The sequence below is a fragment of the Purpureocillium lilacinum genome (assembly GCF_023168085.1).
Source record: "Purpureocillium lilacinum CBS 284.36 DNA, scaffold_4, whole genome shotgun sequence".
NCBI lineage: Eukaryota > Fungi > Ascomycota > Sordariomycetes > Hypocreales > Ophiocordycipitaceae > Purpureocillium > Purpureocillium lilacinum.
Window position 1 is genome coordinate 4,052,217 of NW_027072114.1, and position 27,968 is coordinate 4,080,184.

The following is a 27,968-nucleotide window of genomic DNA, read 5'->3' on the forward strand; positions in this document are numbered from 1 at the left end:
GACTTTGTATTGGTCCGGCCCAAGACTGTCACTGTATTTGCCATCGTACGGGTGGCATGATTGCGCATTTGCTCCCAAGACACAAAGACCCGTATCCCTGACCCCCGTTGGAAAGCGACCTAGCATTCGCCTTTCCCGCCCCTCCGCATGGACGCATGGATGGGCCATCTTAGCACCCTACATTGATTGCCTGGGCATAAAGAGTGTACGTGTCGGCGTGATTCAGGTTCTGTGCCGGGGTAAGGCTGCGAACAAAGTCATAGCCATAACCGCCGTAGTCATCAGTACCCTTGATCTGAGTCAGGTGTGTAGACTCATGAAGGTTCGTGTTGGCTTTGTCCTGAGCATGGCAGGTGTTGCTGAGGTCGGGCAGATTGTTGAAGTACAGCGGGCAGTACACCATCACACTGTACGATGGGATGGTATACGCGAGGACTCGGCCACCGCAGTTGCCATAGGGGTCCCGGCAATGGTACGTTGAGACGCCACTGTTGGTAGAGCCACACTCCGAAGCCACGCGGCCGAAGACGGTCGAAACGGTATTGCGGACCTGCTGACTGGATGACTTGAAGTACTCCTGCAACTTGGCGGCGGGACCAGATGCAGCAGCCTGCTGAGCCTTGCGGGCAATCGACGCGCAGTTGCGTAGTGCGGTCTGGGTAACCTGAAGCTGCTGGCCTTGACAGTCGCTTTGCACACGGGTCCGCTTCTCGTGAAACGCGGAATGGACGGCTGCAGCAATGGCACCGTCAACTTCGGCACCGATATGCTTGGAGACGTAGGGGATAGAGCCGATCAGAATGTTGCTCTTCTCGTCGGCAAAGGCAAAGGAACCGTCGGCTAAGACGTCAAACTTTCCGCCAGACGAGAGATCGTGCGTCTCGGCAATGTCAAACGTCACTTCGACTGTTTCGCCGGGGGAAATGCGCTGAAAATCGCTGTCATCAAGCACATTCGTAGCAAGCCTTAGGCGTGCCCCCTGAAAGGGCAGAGGCGTTTCTGGTGATGTGGTCGTCAGTATGTCGACTGTACGTTGCGCTACGCTACATACCGCCAGAGAACACTTTAGCCTTTTCCACAGACGAAGTGTCAAGTATACTTCCGGTCCTAAGAATCTTCAACCGGTTGTTACCCTTGTTGGTGAAGGTGGCTTTGATCTCCGAGTTTCCAAGCATCTCGAGTTTGACCTCGAACGGTGAAGGGCCACGGTTCTCCGCAGAGGGAGCGGCAGCTACCATGGCCGCAAAAGCGAGGACTTTGGCAAGAGCGTTCATGTTGACACCTGCACGGCAGAATAGAGCTGGAAGTGATCTCTGGTGAAGGTTTCGGCTTGACAACGATCCCCCCGAGAGCTGGTATCGCTGGCATTATATAGGTCTGCAACGCTCTTTGTTTCATGAACTATGTGGGGAGTAACTCGTGGATAACGGACTACATTCATCATGTACATCCGTCATCCTTCACTACGTCGTCGGGTCCAGGTAACCCTTCAGTTCTATTACTGCCAAGGTAAAACTAACGACTTGGATTGCGTGATGTTACTTTCCTTTTTTCGCCCTTTGTCCGAAGTGGTCTCGAGGCGCCAAAGACCCGGAACATTTGAACCGTGGCTCAACAGTCTGCATCCATGTCCTCCCCTGTTGGAGGGAGAGATGCACCAGTACCGGACGGGTTTGCGTCCGGAACAAAACCGAGCCAATCACTACACTCCAATGAGGCCACAGCCATGGCAATATCAAGACTTGAACGGCACATGGGTTTGCGGTTTTGCTCGAGCAGCTAGTGAGCGGGGTACAATCTTCCCCAGACTTGATCGTGCGACGTGGCGGCAGGGAGCGCTGTTTGGGAAGGTGACAAGATATGGGCTGTACTTGATCGTACGTGGGCCGTCTGAAAGCCATAGACTAGCGTTGGAGTTTCTCTGCATCATTCTTCCTGAATCGCAAGTTGAGAAGAGGACTAGAAGTGCACAACTGGTGTCTGATTCATTCGGACATGCAAACGATTGGCAGCGTGCAAGTCTATCACACAGAGGCAATACCAAAGCGACGATAATCCGAAAAAGCGTCATGTCGATTCTGCCACCAGGAATTTCACGTGGTGCATTCAACTGGCGTAGGATGTCACCATGGATTACAGGTCCCAGAATGCAACGTTTACGTCGCGATGCAACAGCTTACACCTCCGGGAGATGTCACACACATCGTGCTAGAAGTCATGTGTCTCTGGAACGAGAAACTGGAATGCTCAAGGCACCAACTATCCCAGGCCTTTCTCAGATGACTTCTCTCACTGCGAAAATGGACACCTGTTGCTGGACGTCTTTACGAATACACCATGAGCTTGACTGCAACGTGGTTCAAATGCGCCCCTTTCCCCAATCTTGTGGTGTTGGCTAGGCGAAGTTGGGCAGGAGACGTGTGAATAAGCTTAATCCGTGTATCAAAGGTTGCCGCAACTGCTTGTACGAGGGCTACATCGGCCTGTGATTGACCCAGCTCGACCACCGCGCGATGCCTCCAGGGGCATCCATGTCGCCTGCCTTTCTCGTATTGGGCCCCAAACATGTACAATGCAGTTGGCCACGGTCACAGACCCCCCCAACGGGCAACTTTTCATGCCCATCACAAATTCTCGGTCCTGCCTCCGCCAGTTCACTTTTGGCGTTTACGAAGTGCCGGTCCCGTGGCCAGAGTCGTCATTTCGCGGACACATACAGGGTCTTCGCCAAGACTGTTGGAGATACATGTATAGATGGCGTTTGTCTCGCATGGGTCTTATGAGTCTCCGACGTGCGCTGCTCGGTCCCGAGAGTAGCTGTCGTTCACGAATCGGTAACGATGTTTCAAATACATACTGTGTCGGTCATGTCGCCCGCCGCCTGCCTTAATTCAACAGTTGGCCCGCAGTGGCACCGTGTTGAGATCCGGACGGCTCTGTGGGTCCGGGGGGTTTGCGGGCCGTGGGGGCTCGCTACGGGTGTGGGAAGATTGAACTGCCGGGAATGTTCCAGGCTCGGAGATCAGCAAGAACCAACAGTCTTATTGGATTCAGGTGAAGCGCCTTCTCCCTATGAGAGTGTTGCCTCCACGCGCCGCGTAAATTCATTCATCTCTTGGGCGGCTTGGCACCCCGACAACGGCTCAGGCAGCGCGTCGTGGTGATGGAGCCTCTGAAGCACCGTGATACGGGTCAAAGCCACCTGCCAATTACGGCCATCGCGCCCAAACGGCTCCTGCAACCCCAACTTGGGCTCAACTTGAAGTGACGAAGAGGTGAGAGATCCTTTAGCCCGGAGACGAGACAGCAGGCGAGAGACTAAAGACAGAAGGTCAAAGAGACTAAGCGAATAGGCGACAGTCGCCAGACGAGCCCTACCATGGAACAGCAGTTGGGCGATGATTGTGTTCAGCCACATCAAGTAGGTGACGACAACGTCGCGGCTTTAGTGACTTGAATCATAATGTCCATTTCACATATTTGCTCTTCGGTTTATTTTCCCTTTGTGGCATGTGGCTTCCGGTGTGGTTCAGCTGACGAGCAGTTTTCTGGCAAAGCAAGCTCCAGACAGGGTTCAAATGTTACTAGCACGGCGCTTTCTGGCGAGCCTTGAGACTGAAGGCTACTACAGCCTCTGGGTCGGACAAGCAAATGAAGCGCTGCGATGAAGATCTTTAAGGAGGGCAGGTAACCTGCTAGTAGATATGAATACTGTAGATACCTGTCTGTGACTTTGTCTAGTGGCTTGAACCTCGCGCCCCGCCAAATGCAAATGGTCACCGCCGCTTTACATATTTGCGAGTGCGGTATAGTTGACTTTCTGCGCAATCTCAACGTCTGCTTGGAATGTCTGAGAGAACCTGACCGTGTCTCTGTATGCGTTCTGCAACCTCTCCACGTCGGAGGTCGAAAGTTGCAGTTTGCGAGCCTGTCCTGGTCGAAGGATCTGTGTCATGATCTCAGCCCACTGCCATGGCCGAGACGTACCCCCCGGCTCGCTGTTAAAGTATTCCCACCCCATCACTCCACCAATCTGTCCATGTTGACTTCGAAGTTGCACGATGGTTGAGTTTAGCTGATCGTACGGTATATAGCCGTTGCCGTTGGCCGCTGATGTCAGTTGCCCAGCGACAATCTTGGAGGCGGCCAGCCCGTGCGAGTTAATGCTATTGAAGTCGTCGGGGCTTCTCATGCTTCCAAATCCTGAATAGAATTGGGCATTGTAGAAGGAGATGTCGTCTCCGTCACTCGACTCGAGCGCAGAATAGTCAAATCCGCTCAAGTTGCTCCCCCCTCGGAGCGCCGAAGCTACCGGGGCCAGCGTGATGGTGAAATCGGAGCCAAAGTCATGGCGTAGCTGATTTACCAGTCGGGTAATGCCAGCCTGGCTCATGTACTGTTCGACATCCAAGTCCATCCCTTGAAGGCCGAATTCCTGGATGACGGCTTTCAGTTGGCCGTAGTATTTGTCAAAGGTTGCCTGGTCTCCATCGAGCGTGTCCTTTGTAAAGGAGCCAGCGGCTGCTCCGCCAACCATGCCCATGACTTTCACGCCAGAGTTCCTCATTGTTACTGTCTCATTCCACAGCGTATAAAAATGGGGGTCTCCGGGAGGGAAGTCGTTCAGATGTATGTCGGAATCCTTGTTGATATGAAGGGAACAGACAATCAAATGCGTCAGTGCTATGCCCTGCTCCTGGACAAGAGGAAGCATAGATATCGGGTGTCCGCTCGAGTCATGCGTTGTTTGGAAGTATAGGACCAGTCGTGGTAGGTTCCCCGCCGCGATGGGAGCCCGTTCTGTGGGTTTGCCATATCCCGTACCAATCGAAGCCAGGAGCAGTGGGAGTATGGATAGCCCGAGCATACTGATCGTCGTTTGGGGCTGCACTACTCTTGCGAGCAATACTCACGGACTTGACAAGCCGAGCCCCAACTATCAACATAAGCAGAGATTCTTGAGCTTATAAATAGACTCTATTGTCTCAACATGACGGCGTTTTCTCCTTGCGTACCCACGTAGGGCCGAATATACGTTTTGTGACCCATATTCGTGATGGAAACATGTCGAGCGACCATATGCCGAACACGTCTGCGCAAATCACGACTGGTTACGGATCGGTCATGCAGACTCTGGCCCCAGTCTCGTGCTACGCGCCAAGCACATGATGCTACAGTGTCTGGAGACGTTGGCAAAAACCCTATACGCATGCAGACAACGAAAGCGGGATCTGACTGACACCGTTGACGGTCAAGCGACCTAGTGAGACCTTTTCAGCAAAAGTTGGTCGGTGGATGAGAGCCGGCGCAGAGTTGGATAGTAACAACAATCGGAGTCGCAAACCCTTCACGTTTCCAAGGGCCCAATAAGACGCCACGGCCTCATGACCGTGATCTCCTCTCGGTTCTTTATTTACGGCGAGATGAGAGGGTTTGGCCAGTGCCGGATTTGAGACAGGGCAGTCACGGACTCACGGACGGGTGCAAGTGAGACAGTGGGACTTGCTCGCAGAAACCCAGTGTCCACACTCCACAGTCCACAGCTCGATTAGCGAGCAACCCACAGAACCCCCGCCCACAGGACGCGCGGGGTGAACCCCGCAACGGTCGGCATTTGGGGCTCGGGCGCAACCGTTCTGGTGGTGGGCGGGGGAGAGCATGCCGCTGGGGAGGTGACATTGGTCATGCAAGCCATCCAGTCCCTGTGACCCGCTCATACCAGAGTGGGTGTTTAGAGCCGCGCCGTTTCCCAAAGGATCGAGAAGTGATGGCGGCCTGCAAGTGACAGTAGTCACAAAGCAACTGCAGGTGACCATGCGTACGGTCGCCGCGTTCACACTGCCACTGCCAAAGCCCCATCAACGATGTGCAATCGTCACAACGCGCCCTCCCGAGTGCCACCAAACTACAAGTTAACAGCACCCCACCGATGTCGCGTGGGCTGGCGTGTCAAAACGCAGCTGTACATGTAACGAGTTGCCTTGGACATCACTCCACTATGCCGCCTTCCGCCATTAACTATGCAGTTGGAATGGCTTCGGCAATTCGATCTGTTGCTCCAATAAAGGCATGAGTATGCCACGAAACACAGCGCGCCCCATGCGTCTGTTGCTCATGCGTTCATAGCATGACTCCAAGTACGATTGGCATGCTCCCAATTAAAAAGACTATTCTCGACATGCTCAGTATTAATCAGAGTTCTCGCAGTGACTGCCCCCTCTCTGGGTCCCCCAACGGATGTCTCTCAAGTCCTTCTCTCGGCCATCATTTCGACACCGCCGAGTGGTCGATCTTTGTCTCGACCCGGGACTCTGCCTCAATCTCCTCTTGCTTGGAGCCAATTTGGTTGTCGATATCCGTCTGGTTCTCGTACTTCTTAAAGTGTCGCGGCTTCACCCCCTTGGCATAAAGCTCATCGAGCTTCTCGAAGCGCACGCCCTTTGTCTCAGGATAAAGGAACCATCCGAGAACGGATACGATCAGACCCAGGCCGAAAAAGATGAAGCCAACCTTGCCGCCGAGGTGTCCGGCATCGGGGTTGATCTGCGACGATATCAGCGTTATGCCTCTGCCTTTGGTGCTCAGCGACGTACCATATAGGGGATTGTGAACTGCATAATCAGACCCCAGACACCATTGCTCATCGTCACCAACGCCTGCGTGACGGCGCGAAGTCGCAGCGTGGCTACCTCGCTCGCCAGTACGAAGCCCGTGGCACCGATACTGACTTGATAGACGATGGCCCAGAGGTAGATGAAGACCACAATCGCCCAGCCCGCTTTGGCTTGGTTAGGGACGCAACCCATGATTCCAATGAGCAGCAGGAAGAAGCAGAGCAGAAATTGCGACGGGACGATCAGTGTACGGCGACCCACCACCTCGCTCAGAGGGAACGCGGCGGCAGAGGACAGAAGCATGATGATGTAGAGTACCACGGACGCGTCAAAGAACTGCTTGACACCCAGGAGCTCCAAGAAGTAGGTTGCGTTTCCGATGACAAAGGCGGCACCAATGACTTGCTGCGAGCTGGCTGCGCAAATCGCCGTCAATGTCCTCTTTCGGTTCTGCTTGTCGAAGCACTGCAGCTCGGCGGTTGGCGATGGAAGGAAGCCGAATATCAACTTTTGGGACTTGCTCGTGCCCGTCATCTCTTCGCAAAGACGCACGTCTTCCTGCAGGCGCCGGATCTCGATGTCGTAGAACTCGGGGTTCTCGAAGCCGTACATTCGCTCGAGAGACTTTCGTGCCGCATCGTACTTTTCTTCGCGTACCAGCCAGTACGGAGACTCGGGGAAGAAGGGCCAGACGACGATGAGCATGACTGTCCAGGGAGTTAGCTACGCTCAGTGCTTGTAAACCCCCCTGTGTACGTACATGGATAGATGTACATGCAGATCACGGGGATCCACCACTGCCATTTGGTATCGAGCGAGCTGGTTGCCCGAGCCACGATGACCCTAAGAAGGTAGCGTATGAGCACACGAAACGGCAAGAAGAAGTCGCGGCATAGCGCCGCACTTACACAAGCATCTGTCCCCAGATGATACTGGTGTTGACTGGCTAGGTCAGTATTCACACCTCGACATGGAAGCCGGGTCCTCATAACGTACAAAAGCACAGCCAGAAACCGCGCAGTTCCGGGCGGCACGTCTCGCCAATCCATAGCGGGGAAATTGTAAACATGATGCCGATGGCAATGCCTGGTGCGGGTTCGTCAGCGACGTGTCCTCGACAAGACGGCCGGCCCAAGGGACGAGGAACCACGCACCGTTGACAGCGCGGCCAGCGAGATGGACGCGCCAATTCGTAGCCAGCTGCTGGAGGATAATGGCAACGACGGAGACGAAAGCCGAAAAGAGGATGAGCGGCTTTCGGCCGTACTTCTCCAGTAGAGGCGCCGCAAGCCAAGAGGCAATCACATCGCAACCTAGGCCGATGGCGCCCCAGGCGGACAGGTATGTCGCAGGAATGATCCAGCTACCGTCAGGCTGTTGTACGCCGAAAAATTTCTGGAATTCGGACAGAGCGGCCAGCTGGCTGCCAATGACGTAGTCAAATCCCAGCATCATGGAGCCGATGGACGTCCAAAGCGCTGCCGTTCGGGCGATTAGAAAACTTGACCCACGAAGCCTGGCGGTGCATGAAGGTACATGTAGTCACTCACCCCAGAGGCCGTAACGCCACTGAACGCGAAGCATCCGCCATTTGTTGGACGGATTGATGACATTGTAGTCGATCCTGTTCGTCATGTACTTAGCATGAGTAAACGGAGGCGACTCCATGGTACTCACTCTGCAGGCGAAACAGCCATGTTATGCGATTGCCTTGGACGTATTGGAGCTTCGATGCGCGTGCGGTGAACTCACGACGAGACCGAGAGGCACACTGGCGCTATATATGCTCCGGTCGTACTCGCAGCGTTTGGCGACGGAGAGAGAAAGGGTGTACGTTCGGCTTGAAGTCCTCGCCGGCCACGATGTTATTGACGTCGGGCCACCTTGACGACTAACGACATGCTAGATGCGCCACCAGACATCCCTGGAATCAGCATCAAACAGCAGTAGAAGAGGGACAGAGGACGCGGGGAAGAATCTGGGGAATCGCGCTTTGTGAGGGTGACCCCAAGGGGCCCCAGGATGTCAAGCTAAGGTAGTTTAGGCGCACGAAAGCCCTCGCACCATGGAAATAATAGCCGGCTGACGATGATGGCGCTTGCTGATTCTGGAAGCCGAATGGACGACATTGGTCCGTTGAGCCCACCCACCGCGCGGAGTTGGTGCCAACACTCCGCGGTCATACCAAGTGGTGTGCTCGGTGGGGCCATCCGTCCTCGACATGATGACCCGATGTCGCTGCGCGCGGAGCGGGATCCATCAGCTACTGCCAAGGGCGCAGTCTGCCGATTCACGTTTGGTGGGCGAATTTCTGCTGGTACCCTCCCACGTGGAACTGGCGAACGAAGGTGCTCTCGGCATCGAGATCATCCAGGCGGTACATGCGTGAAGTTTGAAGGAGCCCGCTTGCTCGGTGGGTCAAGCCGTCAAGGATGAAAGAGTCGTCCTGCTATGAAGTACAGCACATTGGGATAAACAGAGTGTGGTGTCCTTGCTGCAATGGGGTCACACTTAATCGCACCATAGACTGGATGTTCAACTGTGTATGTACGTGTCTCCTCTACATGTGAGCTCATGATGAAGTCTTGGTCAATTATGACTGCTGGTTCTGCTTCGAAGAGGCCTCGTATCGGCGTCGGACATCCGCAGCCCATTCTTTGTTCTGCGCCGCGCGCTTCCTGCTGTCCGCTGCGCGGCGCTCAAGCCATTTCATCTTATCCGCCACAAATTCATCCAGCCGCTGTTGCCTCTGCTTGACCATTTCTATCTGTTTGTCCGTGAGACTGCGGTTCTCGGACTGCTTTGGTGGCACTATTTCTGCTCTGGGCGGCAGACGCTCGCTGACCGAAGGAATCTCCAACCGGGGGCCCGGGAGGGTCTGGTACCAGCTAAAGGAAGGTCAGCTTTTGGACATGCGGGGGTCCGCCGATGAGAACTCACTATGCTGTTGAGCTCCAGTCATCGCTCAAATGATTGGCATGGCCCGACTCCATGGTCACCTTGATCCTGGTGTTGAAGCGAACGGGGTCCGGAAGGTGCCAACGATACGACACCTGGTAGTGAGGCATCTCGCCTTCGTGAACAATGCTTCCCGCAAACGGAAAGGCGTTTTTCTGCATTCCCCAGCCTTGGCTGAAATAGTCTTCGCTGCCTGTCCCGTGCATCGAAGGCGGCCACGTATCGTCGTCGATGAAGATCATATCATCACCTTCGCCCCACCAGGTGCCTTGGAAGTGATATACAGAGTGATTGCATCCGATGTAGGCGCCGGCACCCGTCGTTTCTAGAAGCACATAGTTTGCCTTGCCGTCCAAATTGGGGACGTTTGCTTCGAGAGAGTTTGTCTGCAAGTCGGGCGGGGCCCAGCCCGATGTGGGATTCTGGCGTCGCCAGTGCGCGTGAAAGAACAGGGTCTCGGGCCCGTGCGGCTGCAGCTGGATATCGTAGTCGATGTAGAAGTACTGGAAGTACGCGATATCGTTTTGGTTCTCGACTTCGATTCGGGCTCGCTTATTGAAGGGCCTTTGGAGGTGGCAGGGGTCAGTGCCATGGACTGAGCGCTGAGTGAAAGATTGAATACTTACATGGGGAGGTAGCAGTTGAGCGCTGCTGCCCCGCCAAACTTCTTGTCCTCGGTCGGCTTGACGGATGCCGTGAAGGGAAGAGATTGGAAGTTGGCCGCGATGGAGTGGCCCACGCAGAAGAAGTCGCCCAAGGGAGCCAGGACATTGGGCGTGGTCGAGTCGTCCCAGTACATCCGAATGACTACTTTGCGGTAGTAGTCTGGGTCCATGACCTCGTAGTTGGCTCCCTGGCCATTCTCAACTTCCTGCATCGCCACTCCGGACTTGGTGTAGGGCACCAGACCGGGGCCTAGGATGCGGCGGCATGTTTGAACAAACCAGAGATGCGTTATTGTTCCTGGACCTTCGATATCCGCCAGAACAGCCGTCTCGCAGGGCTGCACAACGAATGCATCCTCATTCAGCCCGGAGTGGTCCCAGCTCGATATCCGAGCGCTCCTGGCCTGCTTTTGCTGCGTGACCGCTCCGAGGAGTTCTTGGCCGAGCATTTTTTCCTGTTTTCGTTCTGTAAGCACACCCGTTGGTCTTGTCGCTTGCGTGTATGCTTTGGAGAAATGCAACGTTCGCCGGCCGAAAGCGACGCAAGCTGGGACGGTTTCCTTATTTGTTTCTACACTGGAAGCCGCAAGGGTGGGCAGGCAATTGTGACGATCCGTCTCCAACCCCCCACTGTCCCTGTCTCACTACCCGACGTCCCATTCGGGAATAATTTGATGGAGACGGCCCTTCACCCGGCGTCAGCCACGCGGCTAGATGCAGCCTCCCCGCGCATGGCCGGGAAATTCGACGGCCTGGAATACGCAGACTACTGCGTGTCTGGACCGGTTTTGATGTGGGGAAACACGAACGCTGGCCGGACATGCCTGACAAGGTGAGCAGCGCAGTCCGGGGTCGGGCAGAATGTGGCAGAGGGGAGGACGCGGACGGGGAACCTTAAAGCTCTCTCCGCACCCCCCCGCGACCTCGTCCCTTCCAAGACAAGACCGTCGCGGACATGTCAACGGCCATCCGCGTCGAGCGGAAGGACGACTATGGCGTCTCCATCACGCGCCCACGCACGGCGGATACGCGTGCTGGCATGCGAGGCGTGTCGTGCCCGGCGGACGAGGTGCGATGGCCGCAAGCCGGTCTGCGGAACATGTGAGACTCGGAGTTGCGAATGCAGCTACCCTCAAGTACGTTGGACGAATCAGACTCTGCTACCGACATCGCTAATTATGGCGGCCCTTTAGGACAACAAGCGTCCGGCAAGTAACAGGTGCGTCTCGCGATTGTCCAACTTCATGTTGGCCCTCCTGACCTGCAGACGACATGGACTGAACGGCGCAGCAGCGTGGAAGACCAGCTTTCCCAAATCAGATCGCAGCTGGATCGCATTGAAACCACCGTGGCGGCGCGCGGCCCACCGGAGCCTCGAAGCAATGCCGCGCAGATCCATGCCGTGGCTCCAAGCCCCTGGACCTACCCCGGAAGCGCATCCAGCACCACCGCGAGCCCAGGGTCTCCGGAGAGTGGGTTCCCGTACATGAAGCTTCAAACAAGCGCCTTCACTGGCATGGCCGGCCTTGGCGACGACTACGGCAACATGGTCATTCGGCTCGAGCAGGACCTCCCGGCCGCCACGGCGCCGACGTCGGCCATGTTCGTGCTGCAACATGCCAAGGTCATGTCCGCGCTGCAGAGCTTCTCGGACAGAATCCACCCTTGGTACCCTATCTTGGAAGCTCGATTCTCAGACTGTGTCTCGTCGTTTCTGGCCAACTCCTTTGAGCGAGGCGCTGATGGCTTCCTCGTGCTCATGGTCCTGGCGAGCGGGACCATTGTCCAGGAAGCGACACACAGCGTGGCCCTGGAGCAGAGGCCCGACGCCATGTACTTGAGCGCCGCCATGGAGATGCTGCATCTCGTCTTCCTCGAGCAGAGTCTGCGGAGTGTGCAATGCCTGGTAGCCATGAGCATCCATTACTACCTGCTCCTCAAGCCGCTGCAGGCGCATGACCTGGCTGTGCTTGCCATCAAGAAGGCGCAGAATCTCCACTTGAGCGGCGCCATACAGCGCGACAAGGAGAGCATGGAGCATTGGACGCGAGTATACAGAGTCGTCTTGCTCATTGAAGGCGAGCTCGTCGTCCCTCTCCAACTGGCCGACAGCAACGCGTGGGAGTCTGAGGACGACATTGCCCTGCCTACGGGCACGGACATTTGGACCTTTGAGACCGATCCTCAGTCGCCCGCCATGACCCCGCAAAAGACGCGGTCCGATGATGTGATAACGTACCTCTTGGCCGAAATAGCCATGCGGCGAATGCTGCGACGAAACACCACTGCCATCACCGTCACGGCAAATGGTAGCGTCGAGTACGCTCCGCTCGTGGCCAAGGAGCTGGAGGCACAGCTCGAACAATGGTTCTCGTATCTACCAGAGCCGTTGCGCTTCTCGCGTGAGTTTGACGGCATACACGAGGATACGCACATGCAGATCTCGTTCCTGCGAACGCAGTACTGGGCCTGCATGGTGTCGTTTTACTGGCCGTCCGTTGTTCAGGTCATGGAGTCTAATCGCCTCGCCGATGTTACCATGAACGGGTGCATCACGTACTTTCGCTCATACCGGGAGTTTGTCAACAGTGCCACCGTGGCTCTGGACGCTTGCCTCCCCAACAAATGGACATTGTATGCGAGGTTCGTTCAAGAGTTCCCCTTTCAATTGAAGATAGGCAACGGCCTCTGTCGGAAAGACTCGAACCGCTAACGGAAGGTGATAGCATATTTGCCATCTCGCTTGGCGCATACATGGGAGCATCGAGTTCCCTACTAGCTGCCACCGCGGGCCGCGAGACATGGGCTGCATTGCGGTTGGCGCGTGATGCGTTTGGGGAGGAATGCCAACGCAGTCCGTCTCTGTCGGTGATGGCTGACAGCATCAAGGCCACGTTATCCAACGTAGAAATGCATAGGCTATAGGAATCTTGGGTGTCATGGATGAGTGTTTTAGGTAGGCTGTCCTGCAAACATGTACTATCTTGCTACGTTCTTTGCCACGGCAGCGACATGTCCGGTTTCCACGAGCACCACCTCAATTGTCGTAATACACCTCCAGCTCAGCGATGGACGTGAAAAAGAAGGAACCACCCGGAACACCAATGATCTGAATACCGTCACCAGCCACGTCGTCGAACGTGAAGGTGAAGGCCTTGTTCGGTACTGCTGCGTTGTTGTATGGATACTGCGGGCTCACTTGGAGGCCGCTGACGGTGATCCACTGGAAGTTCTGGCGGACTTGGACTGTCAGGTTGCTCGAGAACCACCCGCCATCTGGGAAGGAGCTGCCAGTCGTGTAGACGACGCGATTCATGCGGTACTGCGTAGGCCAGACGTAACCCCAGCGGTCGAGGTTCTTCTGAGACCCGTCCCAACTGTCCTCGCTCAACGTCGCACCATCGTTGAGGTACGTCAAGTGTCCATAATGCGCCGCCTTGCAAATCGGCACGGCACCAGCGGCGCGGGCCAGGTTGGAGGAGCCGGGCTGGTTGGCTGCCTGCGAGGCCGTGTACTTGGTCACCTGCAGTCGTCGCAAGGAGAAGCAGTAATTGACGTCGCTGCCCGCCGCAGCGCCGACAAACCAATTGGACTGAACCCACATGTTCGTCCCGTCCGCCGAGATGAACTTGGACGGAATGGTCGTGGCATAGCCGCCATTTTTCGGCGTGCTCGTGTTCCGGCCAAACCATGGAGTCACGCCGAAGTCCTTGGACTCGAAGAGCGTGAAGGGGCCCCAGGGCTGGGGCGCCTCGTAAAAGTCAAAAGTGTAGTCTGTCCAGCTCGTGTAGATGTACCTCTTCAACGGTGCGTTGTACACGACGCTGCCTTGAGACAGGACGGAGAACCCGTCGGCTGTCTGGTCGCCTGGGTACTCTCGGCGCGTGTCGTGGAGGATCGACCGGCGCGCCTTGATGTCTGCCGTCCAAGCGGGCGAGGAGGCCGAGCCGCTGAAGAATTGCCATTTTGAGACGTCTTGAATGGCATTGATCGGGGCCCGCGCGAGATAGAGATCCTGCGGGTCGGGCACTGACCCTGCCACGGAGTCGCGCCAATTGTTGTCCAGGCCGTAGGCGTACACGTACTTGGGGCCGTCGGCTCCCAGCACGGAGGCTTGCGCCTGGCTCTTGCCAAAGTCCAGGAAGAAGACTGTCGTGAAAGTGTAGTTGGCAAACATGGGAGACTGCGTTGCCGTCCACGTGGCGCCGTAGTTGGTGGACCGCAGGATGCTGGCCGCAGGAACATCGTTGAAGGCGGCACCGTTGGCTCCATAGTTGAGGTCCTGGATGGCCAAGTAGAGCTCGTCCTTGCCGTCGCCGTCACCATCAACGGCTACAATGCCAGTTGGCTTCCTGTTGTATGTGCCAGGCGTCCAGACGGGACCAAGCTGGTTACCTGCCGCCAGTCGCAAGCCGGTAATGCCGGTTTCTGGTGTCCCCGAGATGCGGTTCACCACGGCATCGGCGAAGTCGGCTTGGTTGGTCGAGAAGCCGCGCCCGTCACCGTTGGCCGTGTAGATGTAGTCATCGTCGGCCCAAGTCGTAGGCCACAAGTCGCCGTCACTCGCAGCGATGTTGACGCTTGAAGAATACTCCACAAGGCTGGTTGCAAAGAACGAGCTCGGCGGGGTGATCAGCGTGCTCTTGGGTACGGCACTGACCCCACCGAGGCCTGCCAAGATCGTGAGGGCGCCGGCAAGGCGGCTCCATGTATGGGGGTTGGCCATCTGGCGAACAAATAGATGGAAGGTTCGTGGATATCTCAGCGCGAGCCCTACGCAGACATACTTTACTATCTATCAAGCGCAGGATGAGCGGCGTCAGCTCGCCTTTATATCCCTCCCGACGATGGAAAGCATCGCAGACCGATCAACTCTCGCTCCCATCGTTATGCGCACATCGCATCCGACCCCTTAGCGGCCGTCGCATTGATGTCGAGCTCCGAAGGCTTCACTTGAGCATGTATCGACTGCCGGCCATACTGGGCGTGAGCTGGCGCGGCGCAGTTGCTGCTCTGACAAGTAATAAGCAGCAACCTTGGATGCACGACCACTGCCTTCACGACCGATCTTGGCACCCCGCACCAGTGTGCCCTGGGCCTGGCGATGATCGCGGGGAAGGCTGTGGGGGGGAGCACACCCTAGCGAGATTCAATTGAACGCGGAGAACGTTGAGCAATTCCGCGACGCTCTGTAAGATGCGGGGGACGGGCGCGACTCGGCGTGTCATACCACGACGTACACCTAATGATTGTGCGCTCGTCGTGCTCATTGACCGAAAGAATCAAGTTGACAAGCCCAAGCTCAAGCGGGCTTGCCTTCACTGCTCCGCGCTGTGTTCATGGCGCCCGATCAGACGGGGGGACTTGGTGGCAGATGCGCCAGTAGCTCCGGCGCTCCGGCCAATCGCGCGACTTCGGGTGAGCCGGGTGAGCCATGCAGGTGTGGTCGCGCGACCTGGGTGAGCTAGGCACCTCTGCAGCGCAAGAGGAGGGGCGGCTGGCAAGCAACTTGGTCCTCGCGTCTCAAATGGTGTCGCGATACCTCGACCATCGGCGTCGAGCTACGCTCACGATCCGGCCGTCGCCAACTTGGGCTCGCCACCTCTGACATGTCTAGCAGAAATAGCTCGTCCGCAGTGAGGCGGCAGCGGAACTCTTTACGGGTATCCTGAGCCCAAGCAGACTACGGGTCAGTGTTCAGTTGCTTCATGGCAACCGTGTACGTAGCGCCAGAACTACATGTAGGTGACAACCCAGATCCAGTTCGTGGACAGAGCCAATCTGGCTCGTTCTCATGCTTGCTCGTCGTGCACCGCCTTGTCATGGCTATAGCACCGTGCTGCCACCGAGAGAAATGTTCAGAAACACCACTCTTGTTGGCAGTCATTTGTTTGTACTCGTCGCGTGCGATGGGCAGCAATAGTTAGGCCTCGGCATAACAGACATTGAGTCGCTATGTAGTCGTGTTCTTAAACCTCTCATGGAGTCGCTAAAGGGCCTTGCACTTTATACCGACTGGGACAGCGGGTGCTCTGGGCAGCGTGGCTGAACAGGCCGACAACCTCTTCCACTCTGTTGGCGTGGGTTTGTCAAGGCTCATGGCAGGAAACTAGTCTTTGGTAAAGCTGATGGCACACCGCGCGTATGCGTCGCAGGTCCGTCTGGACCAATGGGCGGCGCAATTGTCTTGCCAAGCTGATAGAGTGGCGTGGAGAGAGCACTTGGTGGCTTGGTATGGAGGCGCACCAAGGTCTGCCGCATCAGTGCATGGCAGCGGCCGATGGACATAAAAATGATGAAATGCCCCCGCATCTAAAACTGCAACGTCAATACGTGCGAGTCTGTCGCCATCGAACTTCATTTCGTGAGCGGGGATTCACTCCCCGATAAGTCACGACTCGCGGGTGGTCGCTGCCATCCGCGACGGTACCGTCTCCGGCGATGGAGCTCAATAACCTCAATGTTGCGGGCGGTCCTCCGATTACACATGCTGCCTCGCGCACGATGTGGGGACCGGACTATGACGACGACCAACCACCATGTTTACAGCGACTTCTGGAGAGCTTCAAGCCCGAGAACACCTGTAGCTTTTTCCCCAGCGATCATCTCAGCACGGTCAACAGCGAACCAACTACCCTACGAAGCTATCACTCGTACTCTCATTACGATTTGCACCGCGCGGCAATCGAAACGGCCGACATTGGCCTGGCGCGAAGGCTGAAAAGCCGACATCTGCAGATGATTGCAATAGGAGGTTCGATAGGCACAGGCCTGTTCGTAGCATCCGGAAACGCGTTGCATATAGGAGGCCCCGCGTCTGTACTCATAGCCTTTTCAATCGTCGGCGTCATGCTATTTTGCACGACCCAGGCACTAGGTGAATTGGCTGTTAGTTTTCCCATTGCGGGTTCCTTTTCATCATGGGCGACGCGGTTCCTTGATCCGTCGTGGGGCTTTGCGATAGGTTGGCAGTACGGTTTATTACTGTCCGTATTTACTGCCAAATGCTGACTCGACCGCCATGTAGATACGCGTTACAGTGGCTCGTTGTATTTCCGTTGGAAATCGTCGCTGCATCTCTAGCGATCCGATACTGGACCGACCAGCTGCCTAGTGGCGTCTCAGTGACCCTCTTCCTAGTTACTATCATAGCGATCAACCTGTTTGGCGTCAAGGGGTACGGTGAAGCTGAATTTGCGTTCTCTATCATTAAAGTTACCGCCATTATCGGGTTCATGTGGGTAGCTTCCCGGACGCGTCGATAACCTCAGGCTAACGTCTTGACCAGCCTTCTCGGAGTTGTACTGAACTGCGGAGGTCCCCCCGATCGTGGCTATGTCGGCACCGAGTTCTGGCATGATCCAGGCGCGTTTAATAATGGTTTCAAGGGTCTGTGTACTGTGCTCATCACAGCCACCTTCGCCTTTGGCGGCACGGAGCTTATTGGTCTGGCCGCCGCGGAAACTGAGAACCCGCGGAAATCACTCCCAACGGCAATCAAGCAGGTATTTTGGCGAATCGCATTATTTTATATCATTGCATTGACGTTAGTGGGTCTCTTGGTCCGCTCCGATGACCAACGGCTCATTGACGCGACTAGCAATGCAGATGCAAATGCCTCGCCTTTCGTTATTGCCATTGAGGACGCCGGCATACAGGTGCTTCCATCCGTCATGAACTCCGTTATCCTTATTTCCGTCTTATCGGTTGGAAATTCCGCCGTTTTTGGATCCTCACGAACGCTAGTCGCCCTAGCCAAGCTACACCAAGCACCGAAGATCCTTGGCTACGTTGACAGAAAGGGCAGACCATTGGTCGCTATCGCACTGGCCGCGGCGTTTGGCCTACTCGCTTACCTTGCCAACCTTAACCAGAGAAACGCCGTTCTTGACTGGCTTCTTGCTATTTCGGGTCTTTCGTTTGTCTTCATATGGGCGTCCATTTGCCTCTGCCATATCCGCTTCCGACAAGCATGGGCGTACCGCGGACGCAGCTTGGAATCTATCCCTTGTCGGTCCCAGATCGGCGTTATGGGCTCATATGTTGGCCTGGCATTAAGCCTCTGTATTCTTGTCGCGCAGTTTTGGGTCGGTGCCTTCCCTATAGGCTGGGAAAGTATGAGTTCAAGCAATGTGGCGCAGAACTTTTTCCTAAAGTACATGGGAGTTCCTATTATCACACTGCTTTATGTCTCGCACAAGCTGATGCTCAGGACAACGTACGTCAGGGTATGTGAAATGGATGTTGATACCGGACGAAAGGGCTTCGATCTTCCGATATTGGTGGAGCAAGAAAAGGAGGAGCGTGCAGCATGGCCCACGTGGAAGAAGCTTTACAAGTTCATATGTTAATGGCAAAATGAACATGTACTTGATGTCCTTGTTGCCCTGCCTCTAGTCTGTTCATCGCCCGTGGGAGCAGGCTATTATACCCCGACGGAGGTTAGAGTGCCGATGTGTACATCAGCCGTCTGGCTACTCGCTTGCGCTTCGTGCCGTCTGACCACTCGCAGGCTCAGCCACTTGCAGGCCACTTATATTATCGCAGTCTCAGTCAGTCTGTTCTGGTTACGCGCTTCTCCGTGGCTAATCATATCGGCCAGCAAATCTTGAAGTGCGTTAGGGTGCGGTAGATGTCTGAATCGGAAGAAGCAATAAGTCGCTGAACTTAAGCATGCACTAATAATTGGCTAGCTGCTATGTGTGGACATAGCGCCCGTTCTGAGACACCGGCTTAGTCGGGATAATCGCATTAATAAATGACAGTTTCTTCATCCGGCTATTCCCTTTATACTATAATCCTTATGTCTATTAACTTTTTTAGCGGTAGCGGCCGTGGTGGTAGTTGGCCCACGTGGCGCGCAGGTTGGCGAGGAGAATGTCGGCGGCGGACTCCTCGGGGAACACAGCGTCAAAGTTGTCGGCGTCGAGGTTGTCGGCGTCGATGTGCGCGTGGCAGAGGCCCCGTCGCCGCAGCTGCTCAGCCATTTCGTTGCCCGTCGTCGTCTTGCCGGACCCGGAGCGCCCGGAGAGGACTATCACCTGGATGTGCATTGCAGCAAGGGTGAGGCGCGTGGCGTGCTGCGGCGGGTTTTCGCGCTTGCTTGGCTGGAGCGGACGGCGATGACGACGGGGACGCAGAGCTCGGAGTATCCGCGTCGAATACACTTGATCGGGCATGTATGATATCTTCGGTGTTTTGAGCCCGGAGGGCGCACCGTCAACGGGTACGGTACGTTGCATGGTGAGCGTCGCGCGGGCGGTGATGTATGACTCAGAGGATCATCAGTGTCGGCATCCGCAGAAGGAGGGGGGCATGCGCGGCGAAAACAAGCTGGACAATTGCGGTTCCTTTTTGGGTGCGGTAGACTCGCGATAATGTTCAATTGACTTGACTACTGTTCATGGCTGCAAATACCAGGCATTCCTAGTTTAACGTGTGAACTCAGTTGCGAAGACCAGCGTTATACCACCCACGGCATGCAATGACCTCACGGCCGGCCGAATCGCGGCGTGGTTACGGCCTCTCTGTCCATTGAACGTCTCTACCTACACCCTGAAGACCTTGCAAATGAGATGCTGTATGCATGAGCAGACCGAACACAAGGTGGAATAGCAACAATGCTGCAATGAGACTTTCGGTACAGTTTATTTCCCAACCAATGTGCCCCTAAGTCGGCTTCTTTTCTAATGACTTGCCCGGCGTGACCATTCATTACGCTTTACCGAATCCCAGAAAGCCACCATCGCTATCAAATGCCATCCTCCAAGCCCTCAAAAAGTGCCGTCCGGTGTTGACGTGAGGCTCATTGCGCCGAGGATCCGCCAAAGTCAATCTCACGCTCGAGGGCACCACACCATTGCGGATTCCCGCTGCGTCCCCGACCGTAAACGTCTCGCTTGCAACAATTTTGCTTCGTGCCCCGAGCGTGACATCAACGACGGAGCCATTGTTCAGAACGGGGGGCTCCTTGCGGTGCACCTTTGTCCCGAGCGGTAGCGTCATGTACATCTGAGCCACGCCCGTGTCCACAAGGGCAGTTCCGCGTGTGCAGGCGGCCCCGTCGACGGACATGCAGCACCCTATCGCGGCCCAGTCATGCGGGCCGGACCCTTTGTTTCGGAGCGAGAGTTTGAAGAACTTCATGTTGACCGTATTGGCCTTGGTGAGACCGATGGTGATGCCGTCCTTGGTGATACTGTAGCCGTTGCGGAAGCGGGCGTTGCCTTTGACGTTGACCCGGTCGATGGTCCGCACGTTGAGGAATGCGTTCTTGTCCGGGGTGCCCTGCGGCTGTCCATCCTTCTCGCGCCCAAACCCAACGCCGAGAACCCGAATTCCCTTGGGCATGTTGGTCACGGTCGTCTTGGAGCCATCTGTCGGGGTAGCGCAGCGGCTCGTGTCCCGCGTCCTGTTGTAGTTGGGACAATGCGTCCTCGTCTCCACGGCGAGAACCGGGATCCGCGCATGCACTTCAACGCCGGCGTTTGTGAAGTAGAGGTCCCTCGGGATCCAATGTCCCGAGTAGAGGATTTTGCTGCTCGAGAGAAACTCCCAACCGCTGGGGTGTCGAGATGCGTCCGTCTTGTTCCAGCCGGGGAGATCCGCCGCCGACACCACAAATCCGCAGCTCCCCGTGTCGATGATGGGATGGAACGTCTTGGATGTGTCGCCGCTGCGAACCTGTACGGCTGTTCGGACGTCATCGGTGAATGGCACCCGGTCATTCGCTGTTGACGGGTCAAAGGGGATAAACGCTTGGATTGTGAAAGCCGTGTAGACGGCCTGCGCCACAGCCGCGGCGCGATCCACAGGCCACATTCTGCGTTGTTGATATCGCCGCGACGCCCGTGAGCAAAAGGGGGCAGCGGTCCTATTAGGGCCAGTGCGGAGGACAATGGATGTGATGGCGGCGACACAGTTTAGGCACAAATTGAAATGATGTCGTGGGAAGAAATGGACGGAGTTGGACGAAGTCTTGCAGAAGAATGATCAGCAGCTCGCATAGCTCACCCAGGCATGTCGCATATGGATCAGCGGTGCGCATTCCCGACTGGTGGCTGACAGGGCCCAGTGCCATGTCAGTCCCGAACACTCACTTCTTCGGTCCTCAGCCGCACCGCGTGGACCCCTGAAAATAGTCATTGGGGTCGGGGCAGAGACTTGGATAATTTTGGTTGTCATTTCGGATAACGCGGCGTAATTCAACCTGCCGGTTACAGAGTAAGCACAGCCATTTGAACCACATGCTGTTACATCCGTGTGCGATAGTCAAGTAATACGACAGCAAGTGGCTCCGACTGTGGAGAGAACGAACGGAAGTGTCGGCTTGTTGATATCAATGATATGTGCTCTTGCGGTCTCGGGTTGGTTGACAGTCCTGCAGGACAACGATAGGATTCGAGTTGGAAATGCACTTGCTCAATGCTGACCACATGACAATGGGGCGCCTCAACACGCGCGTCGATAGGTGCAGCGTTGCTCTTATTGTGCGGGTTAAATTTCCAGGAGATAAAGCACAAGCTTGCTCAAATACATCCATCGTCGGCCTCGCCGGCACGAACCGCCGCACTGCATGTCCACTGAAGTCGTCATTGTACTCATGAGCTCACGCGCCAGGCCGAGGCCGACCAGTATCAACACCCGGATAACACCTAACAAAAGTGTCATTGTTTTGAATCGCTCGTTTATTGTGCAAGAACCGGAAAAGGCGCGATTTGATCTAGACACATGGTACAGTGTAGGAAAGCGGCTTCGGTGGGGTTCGATATGTCTCGCCAGAGGCCTCGCTGCCTCATACTCGAGTAGAACCGACCCATGTGAGATCCTGGACGAGCTGGCTGAATATGTGGACAAACGGTAATCGGACTTGATTCGCCGGAGTTCCGTATCATCTCCCTACCGTGGGAGCTATTGACTCGCCGTCGGGGGAACTGTCTAAACTTGCGTGGCTAGCCAGAAGGTCCCGTCACTCTCGAATGCTACTGCTTCCATCGCCATGGCGTGCGTACATGCGCATCGGTGGGAGTTGCACATGTGCCTCAATTCGGCAGCTGGGCCTCCTCTTTCTGCGCCACCTGTCGTGTGCAATGGTTCGAGTGGGACGTCTCGAGCAGTTTGGGTGTTGAAGAGATGGCGTTGTATGTCCCCCCCGGACTGGCGGTCCCGTAGTATTGAATGATCGACTCCATTGTGGGGATAGATCCTATCTAATTCCTCGGCTGACGACAAGGCAATGCCAGCGATATAGTTACTCTGCCTCGCCTTGTGTTAACCTCAACGAATCGATCCTCCATGGCGAAGACCTAAACGGCAGGAAAGATTGAGCGTCATTCTCTGTTTTGGCGGCGGCGGAACCCGGGCTGAAAATATGCTGCTTTATCTTGTACTGTGTGCGGAACGCACGGTCGCAGGTAAGCTTTTGTCTTGTGCGGCTGCAGGTCGAGCTTGACGACTCCTCGACGCCAATGGTGGCTAGTTTATACAGGGGTCTGCGAGTCGGTGACGTTACGCGTCCCTTTGCAGAGCCGTACCGGTGGAGTTGCTTCGGGTTTGAGTGGCTGAATAATGGCGGCAGATCCCAGCAGCGTTTTGCAACAGGTCACGTTCCGTCGGGCATACTACGATCTGCTCGACGAGACGGAGCGGCAGCGCGAAGAGCACGACAGTCCGCATAGTCACATAGTCCCTCGACCACGATAGCAGGCATTTCGTCCAAAACACCAGCACCCTCCATCTCGAATGCAACCACACCTTCTTCCTTTGCGATCCTGTCCCTGTCAGCGACAGACTTAACTACTCTATCACGAGATGCAACAGCGCCAACATGGACCGCCAGCTAATGGGCATCGCTGCCGTCATGCTCCATATGTTGCTTTGCCTGAAGCCGTGCTCTCGTAACAAGGTACCCGGAATCGCAGCCTAGATCAGTGCACGACGAGCTGAGCACCTCTTCGCAAACTGGGTCTGAGTCACTGAGCAATCGCGGCAGATACATTTGGGCGATACGTGATGCTTGTGACGGTAATTTGGCTCAAATAGTCTGTCCCTCGCTGCCCCAGGGCCGTCTTATTTTCACCATATCCCAGGCTGCTCTTCGAGTTGAGTTTCTCTCTGAGCGCTCCAGTTTCTCGTCCAACCTTCATTTGTCGCTGGACCGCTGGTTGTTCAAATACACACTGCCTGCTAAATCGCCCTGTGAATGTCCATGGTGAAGCAGACAGCATGAAATTCTTGCGTCCCATGACTCTCGTAGTTTGAGATTTCGAGGTCATGGTCCCTATGCCTTCTCTCCGATCAACACTCTACCCAATGATCCGGTACTCTGGAATCAGTTCGAGTTCCGACCTCTTGGGCCCGGCGTCCATCGGAACAGAGATCCAAACAATTTGAGCAAACGGCTCCCCGGACTCTTCGTAGAGTGGAGTCTGCACCTCACAGCTGTGGGCAGGTCTTTTAACAAAGCAATTATCGTGATAGACGTCATTGAACTGGGCGCACCCGCCGATCGGGCTGGCACATTGATCGTGTTGCCCGGCGCAGTCAAGCATCGGCTTCCAATGGCAGAATCCGGTCACTTTGACATGGAACGTCCAGGTCTCAATGCGGCATTCGTGACGAGGTTTGCACCACATCTCGTAGGAGACTTGTCTTGTGTCCGTCCTGCCGGTGGTGCTGGTGTCGGAATATGATGCGGAAATCTCAGCGCCAACCGAATTTCCGTCTTCGCCGACTGTTCCGGATATCTTGCCCCCAATAGTCCAGCCTTGAGTTCTGGATTCCGTGATTGATGTCGACTTTGATAAAACTAATTTCTGAGTGACGTTGCTATCGGTGTTGATCGCACTTTCTTCTAGAGAGGCTTTGTAGTAGACTGTCGCAGTCCCATTTGCCAGCCAATTTCGCCGGTATTTTCCAAGGTTGGGACACTTTCCCCAGTTTTGCACGCACGTCCCTTCCCAGTACTTCTCTGAGTCAAGGTATGGTGGACTGGTCTCGTCGATTTTGAAGTTGCTTTCGATGTGGGATAACACTTTCATGGCATCCGCGCCGGTATCTGCAACGCCGCTGCAAGCACCTGAAGCAAACATGGCGACCAAAATAAGAGCCCCAAGAGTCATTTCGAAGAGGGTATAGATAGCCATTACGCTGGGGATGCTAGCTGCCACGAGAGTTGAGTGTGATAAGCTTGACCATGATCGATTGAGACCGGCCGACATGGCTGCTTTTATAACCGCGCAATGCTACGCTCTGGATCCCCCGAGGCATGTTGCGTGATTTCCATTGACCATTTGAGCCCCGTATACAAAAAGGACCAAGGGGTCGGTCATCGCTGCCCAAACGATACAAGTAGAGTAACAATATATGGATCGTCGTCCTTGGCAAGCCGCTTTCATGCAGTACGTAATATCACCGTCAATAGGTGATTTGGTGACGAGTATTGTGGCTGTGTAGGAGGGCTCTCGTGTATGTTAAGCCATGCCCTGTGTTGCGTAGTAATGCTAAGTACGACTATACCTACCCTGACTACTGAGTCAATCCCCGCGGACGACATTAACGGGCCTCCGACGGCGACTGGGGCGTAACACGCCTTCGGACTAGCACACCGTGAAGTGGGCTGAGGGACTATCTTGGCGCAATTAAGGCAGCCCGTGCCTGTTCTCGCTACAGCGTCTTGTCACTTGCCTGGTGACAGGCCCTAGCGGCCGCGGGGATATGACTCGGTGCGCTTTAGTGCTGAACGGATACGCGTCGTCGGGAAGAAGGAATACTGTAGCCAGCCCAGAGCGCAAAAGCGCAGTTGTTGCTGTCGGACGATATACCCTGCGGGGGACGGGCGCCTGGAGCTCCCCGTCGTTCACCATGTTCCTGTTCAGTGGCGAGCGCTGACGTGGACTGCATACGGGGAGAATTCCTCCGTTAACAGCATCGCTGGCAAGTACGGACAGGAATATATTTACCCTGGCTATATTGATATGGCGGGCCGTTCAAGCGCTTCGTAAAGCAGTGCTCGACGGGGCGACATCGACTTCCTTCAGCAGGCACAAGACCGGGGCAACGAACTCGACGGTTGCAATGTAGTAAAGATCGGCAGAGCCATGACTAGGGCGTAATATGGCGCCCTTCATGGGTACATGTAATTGGCTGAGCTACGGAGCCCTGTTGAACTGTCATTTGGAACGGCTGCGTTGTGGCGGAACAAAGCGTGCTTGAGATCCTGCCGAAGGCTTTGACCTGCCGATCGTCTCAGCCACTGCAGCCGACCTGACACTGCTCACATCCAATGAGTTGGTCGAGGTGCTATCTTTGCAATCATTGCTGGAATGGACGGCTACACAAAATCTCGAAAACGAAAGGCTTTGTAGCAATTTACCTGGCGCAGACATCGCTGCAACCAACTCTAGCGGGAATTAGCAGGGGCGGAGAGCTGTAGCTCTGTCCTCCCTCGGCAGCCGGCTGACGATCGGCGACCATGGTCAAAAAGGCACCGCAAAGGATATGTGCTGTAAATACCATTGAGCTCGACAATATCAGTTCACATTCACGCGTTGACTGTTCTCTCTTTCCGAGCAGCTCAACGGATCTGGATGAGCGCCGACGTTCCCTAGTAGTTCACAACAGAGTACGGGCTACAGTGCGCCCGTATTCTCCATGAGTATCGCAACAACAGCTTTGGTGGGATAGTCTTGACACTTCCGCGCCAATCGAACTCTGTCTATCAGTCATTTAACTCTGTTGCTATTCTAAATGGCACATAGATGTTCTAAACAGCGCCTTATTGATCATCTCACAAGGCCGGCTGCTCCACTGCACGGCCGTCATACCGGAAACCAGCATTCGAGGAACGAATCTCGCCCATGAAGGAAGGCGTCAGTGATGGAGGTTACTCACTATTTGGCGTAGTATCTTAAATTGAACAGCATAACCTATGTGGGAACAGTACTGTATAAAACCCTGGATATATCTATTTCTATCGGCCCACCCAGTAGTTTATATATCTTTGCGAAGTTTGCCTCTTGCTACCGGAATGCTTAGTAGTGACGAATCATTACGACTATATCTTGACATGATTAGTCGTGCAATCTTGAACATTTGCCTTGAGATGTCCTCTTCCTCATTTGTCTCCGCAGCTGTTCGTTAAATCCGTACGTCAAGGCATTGGCTAGTCCAACGAACTGTGTTGATGACTGTAGGGCTGCCAACCATCTTGGTGAGCCCCCCGTCGATTCGGCAAGGCGATTCGCGATCCCGGGGATCCAGAGCACGATGTACGCTATGGGATACCCATTCATAAGAAGAATCTTTCGAATATCTGGTGATGCTGGTACTCGAGAACGATTTCTTGCCCTAATGGGCGAGATGTCGACAGCACGAACAGGAGCGGTGTTCTCGGAACGTATGTGGCTACCACCATCTTCCGTAGAAGGTAGTGACCATGTTGTTACGGTGTCGCTGATGGCACTTCCTTGTTGCCCGTAGGTTCGATTTGGTCGATTGTCAAGTTCGTGCGATATAGTAAACGAAGTAGTCGCCAATATACCCTGAGTGTCGGAGGGATCGTTCTCCAAGGCATCCCTGGCCATGCTCCGATTTCCGGTCGTGGACGACAAATGTTGCGACATTCTAATCTTGCCAAAGACTCTTTTCAGACGAAAGTAGATGCAAGAATAGATAGCAATGGTAGCTATGAAAATGGCTATGCGCCACCCATGCGTAAGAGCGTAGCGGAGGCCTAGGTGACTTGGTTTTATCCAACACCAATTTCCGTTGACGTATCCGTAAGCATCGAGTCCGAGGCCGACATTGCCTGTTGTGTTGCTCTGTTAGCTTTTCGATTCTACTCTTGGAATGAGCCTGAAATCTGTATACTTGTAATCAAGCCTGGGATCCATGCCGACGCGCATACGAGTCCAGTTGTCCAGCCAGACGGTGCTGTGTTCTGGCGATTGCTGGAGACCGTGTATAGGACGACTATAGATATCACCAAGATATTAAAGTCGACTGCCTGAACCGAAAATTGACCGATCCACGCATTTGCAATGCATCTGCTGTCGGCTGGGGCCGTTGAATTGTAGCCGTTTGCCAATATGATGCTGCCGGAAACCGTGTTATTAAGACTATTAATGAGATCTAGTGGTGGCAAGGTGAGAATCTTGGTCGTCTCGAATCCAGCAAGGATGGCCTACCTGCGATAAGGAGATTGATGATAAGCGCATGGCGGAAATGACGCTTTGGTGGGAATGCGGCGTGCAAGCCGATTACGGCCAAAGAAGCCAAAAATGATAGGAGAGAGCCCACAAAGGTCGGGACAGCAATAAGTTTGTCAATCGATGAGGTGGCCATCCTGGTAGAATACGAAATATTTGCTATTGCGGAACACAGAAATACTTGTACGGTCATGCTGGGCAACGTGGAAGACGTGTCCTTACAATATATTTGGGTTTCATCAAGGGGTGAATAAAAATGTAACCTGACGAGTCAGTCGTGTCAGAGTGCTCCGTTCGTCAGGTAGTGATTTCAAGCAGCGGAGGTCGCTCGACAGGGGTAGCTTGTCAGAGGCTTGCGCTGTTCAAGCGGGACCGGCAATCGCTCCCCTAACAAGGTGCACCTTAGTCGTAACTTGTAAGATCCATCGACTGCTGTGGGGTCTGTTGAAGGAGTCGCGGCCTGTTTGGACGCATTGTGGAAGGACTTTGGGGCCTCGGGGTTGTGTTTGTCCGTTGGAGCACTT

General features: G+C 55.1%; 9 protein-coding genes across 9 annotated transcripts; 2 read left to right on the plus strand and 7 right to left on the minus strand.

Moving 5' to 3' along the window:
• Nucleotides 1-169: 169 nt before the first annotated feature.
• On the minus strand, nucleotides 170-1,274 carry PLICBS_006390 (uncharacterized protein; the record flags this gene model as incomplete). The annotated part of the gene is made up of 2 exons (XM_018327535.2): nucleotides 170-999; nucleotides 1,052-1,274. 2 exons carry the CDS (start codon nucleotides 1,272-1,274, stop codon nucleotides 170-172), a joined length of 1,053 nt encoding a protein of 350 aa, XP_018173963.2.
• A 2,513-nt stretch (nucleotides 1,275-3,787) lies between these two features.
• PLICBS_006391 (uncharacterized protein) lies at nucleotides 3,788-4,567 on the minus strand (the record flags this gene model as incomplete). The annotated part of the gene is made up of 1 exon (XM_018327534.2): nucleotides 3,788-4,567. The coding sequence occupies one exon, from the start codon at nucleotides 4,565-4,567 to the stop codon at nucleotides 3,788-3,790; it is 780 nt and encodes a 259-aa protein (XP_018173962.2).
• A 1,697-nt stretch (nucleotides 4,568-6,264) lies between these two features.
• PLICBS_006392 (uncharacterized protein) lies at nucleotides 6,265-8,282 on the minus strand (the record flags this gene model as incomplete). The annotated part of the gene is made up of 7 exons (XM_018327533.2): nucleotides 6,265-6,543; nucleotides 6,594-7,321; nucleotides 7,375-7,457; nucleotides 7,523-7,556; nucleotides 7,611-7,700; nucleotides 7,769-8,092; nucleotides 8,165-8,282. 7 exons carry the CDS (start codon nucleotides 8,280-8,282, stop codon nucleotides 6,265-6,267), a joined length of 1,656 nt encoding a protein of 551 aa, XP_018173961.2.
• A 925-nt stretch (nucleotides 8,283-9,207) lies between these two features.
• PLICBS_006393 (uncharacterized protein) lies at nucleotides 9,208-10,686 on the minus strand (the record flags this gene model as incomplete). The annotated part of the gene is made up of 3 exons (XM_018327532.2): nucleotides 9,208-9,502; nucleotides 9,555-10,136; nucleotides 10,199-10,686. The coding sequence occupies 3 exons, from the start codon at nucleotides 10,684-10,686 to the stop codon at nucleotides 9,208-9,210; spliced, it is 1,365 nt and encodes a 454-aa protein (XP_018173960.2).
• A 506-nt stretch (nucleotides 10,687-11,192) lies between these two features.
• PLICBS_006394 (uncharacterized protein) lies at nucleotides 11,193-12,950 on the plus strand (the record flags this gene model as incomplete). The annotated part of the gene is made up of 3 exons (XM_065600935.1): nucleotides 11,193-11,306; nucleotides 11,431-11,456; nucleotides 11,528-12,950. The coding sequence occupies 3 exons, from the start codon at nucleotides 11,193-11,195 to the stop codon at nucleotides 12,948-12,950; spliced, it is 1,563 nt and encodes a 520-aa protein (XP_065457007.1).
• A 324-nt stretch (nucleotides 12,951-13,274) lies between these two features.
• On the minus strand, nucleotides 13,275-14,963 carry PLICBS_006395 (uncharacterized protein; the record flags this gene model as incomplete). The annotated part of the gene is made up of 1 exon (XM_018327530.2): nucleotides 13,275-14,963. The coding sequence occupies one exon, from the start codon at nucleotides 14,961-14,963 to the stop codon at nucleotides 13,275-13,277; it is 1,689 nt and encodes a 562-aa protein (XP_018173958.2).
• Nucleotides 14,964-17,910: 2,947 nt separating this feature from the next.
• On the plus strand, nucleotides 17,911-18,588 carry PLICBS_006396 (glyceraldehyde-3-phosphate dehydrogenase 1; the record flags this gene model as incomplete). The annotated part of the gene is made up of 1 exon (XM_018327529.2): nucleotides 17,911-18,588. One exon carries the CDS (start codon nucleotides 17,911-17,913, stop codon nucleotides 18,586-18,588), a length of 678 nt encoding a protein of 225 aa, XP_018173957.2.
• A 468-nt stretch (nucleotides 18,589-19,056) lies between these two features.
• Nucleotides 19,057-19,479, minus strand: PLICBS_006397 (uncharacterized protein; the record flags this gene model as incomplete). Its single annotated transcript, XM_065600936.1, has 1 exon — nucleotides 19,057-19,479. The coding sequence occupies one exon, from the start codon at nucleotides 19,477-19,479 to the stop codon at nucleotides 19,057-19,059; it is 423 nt and encodes a 140-aa protein (XP_065457008.1).
• A 472-nt stretch (nucleotides 19,480-19,951) lies between these two features.
• On the minus strand, nucleotides 19,952-21,058 carry PLICBS_006398 (uncharacterized protein; the record flags this gene model as incomplete). The annotated part of the gene is made up of 1 exon (XM_018327528.2): nucleotides 19,952-21,058. The coding sequence occupies one exon, from the start codon at nucleotides 21,056-21,058 to the stop codon at nucleotides 19,952-19,954; it is 1,107 nt and encodes a 368-aa protein (XP_018173956.2).
• Nucleotides 21,059-27,968: the final 6,910 nt, after the last annotated feature.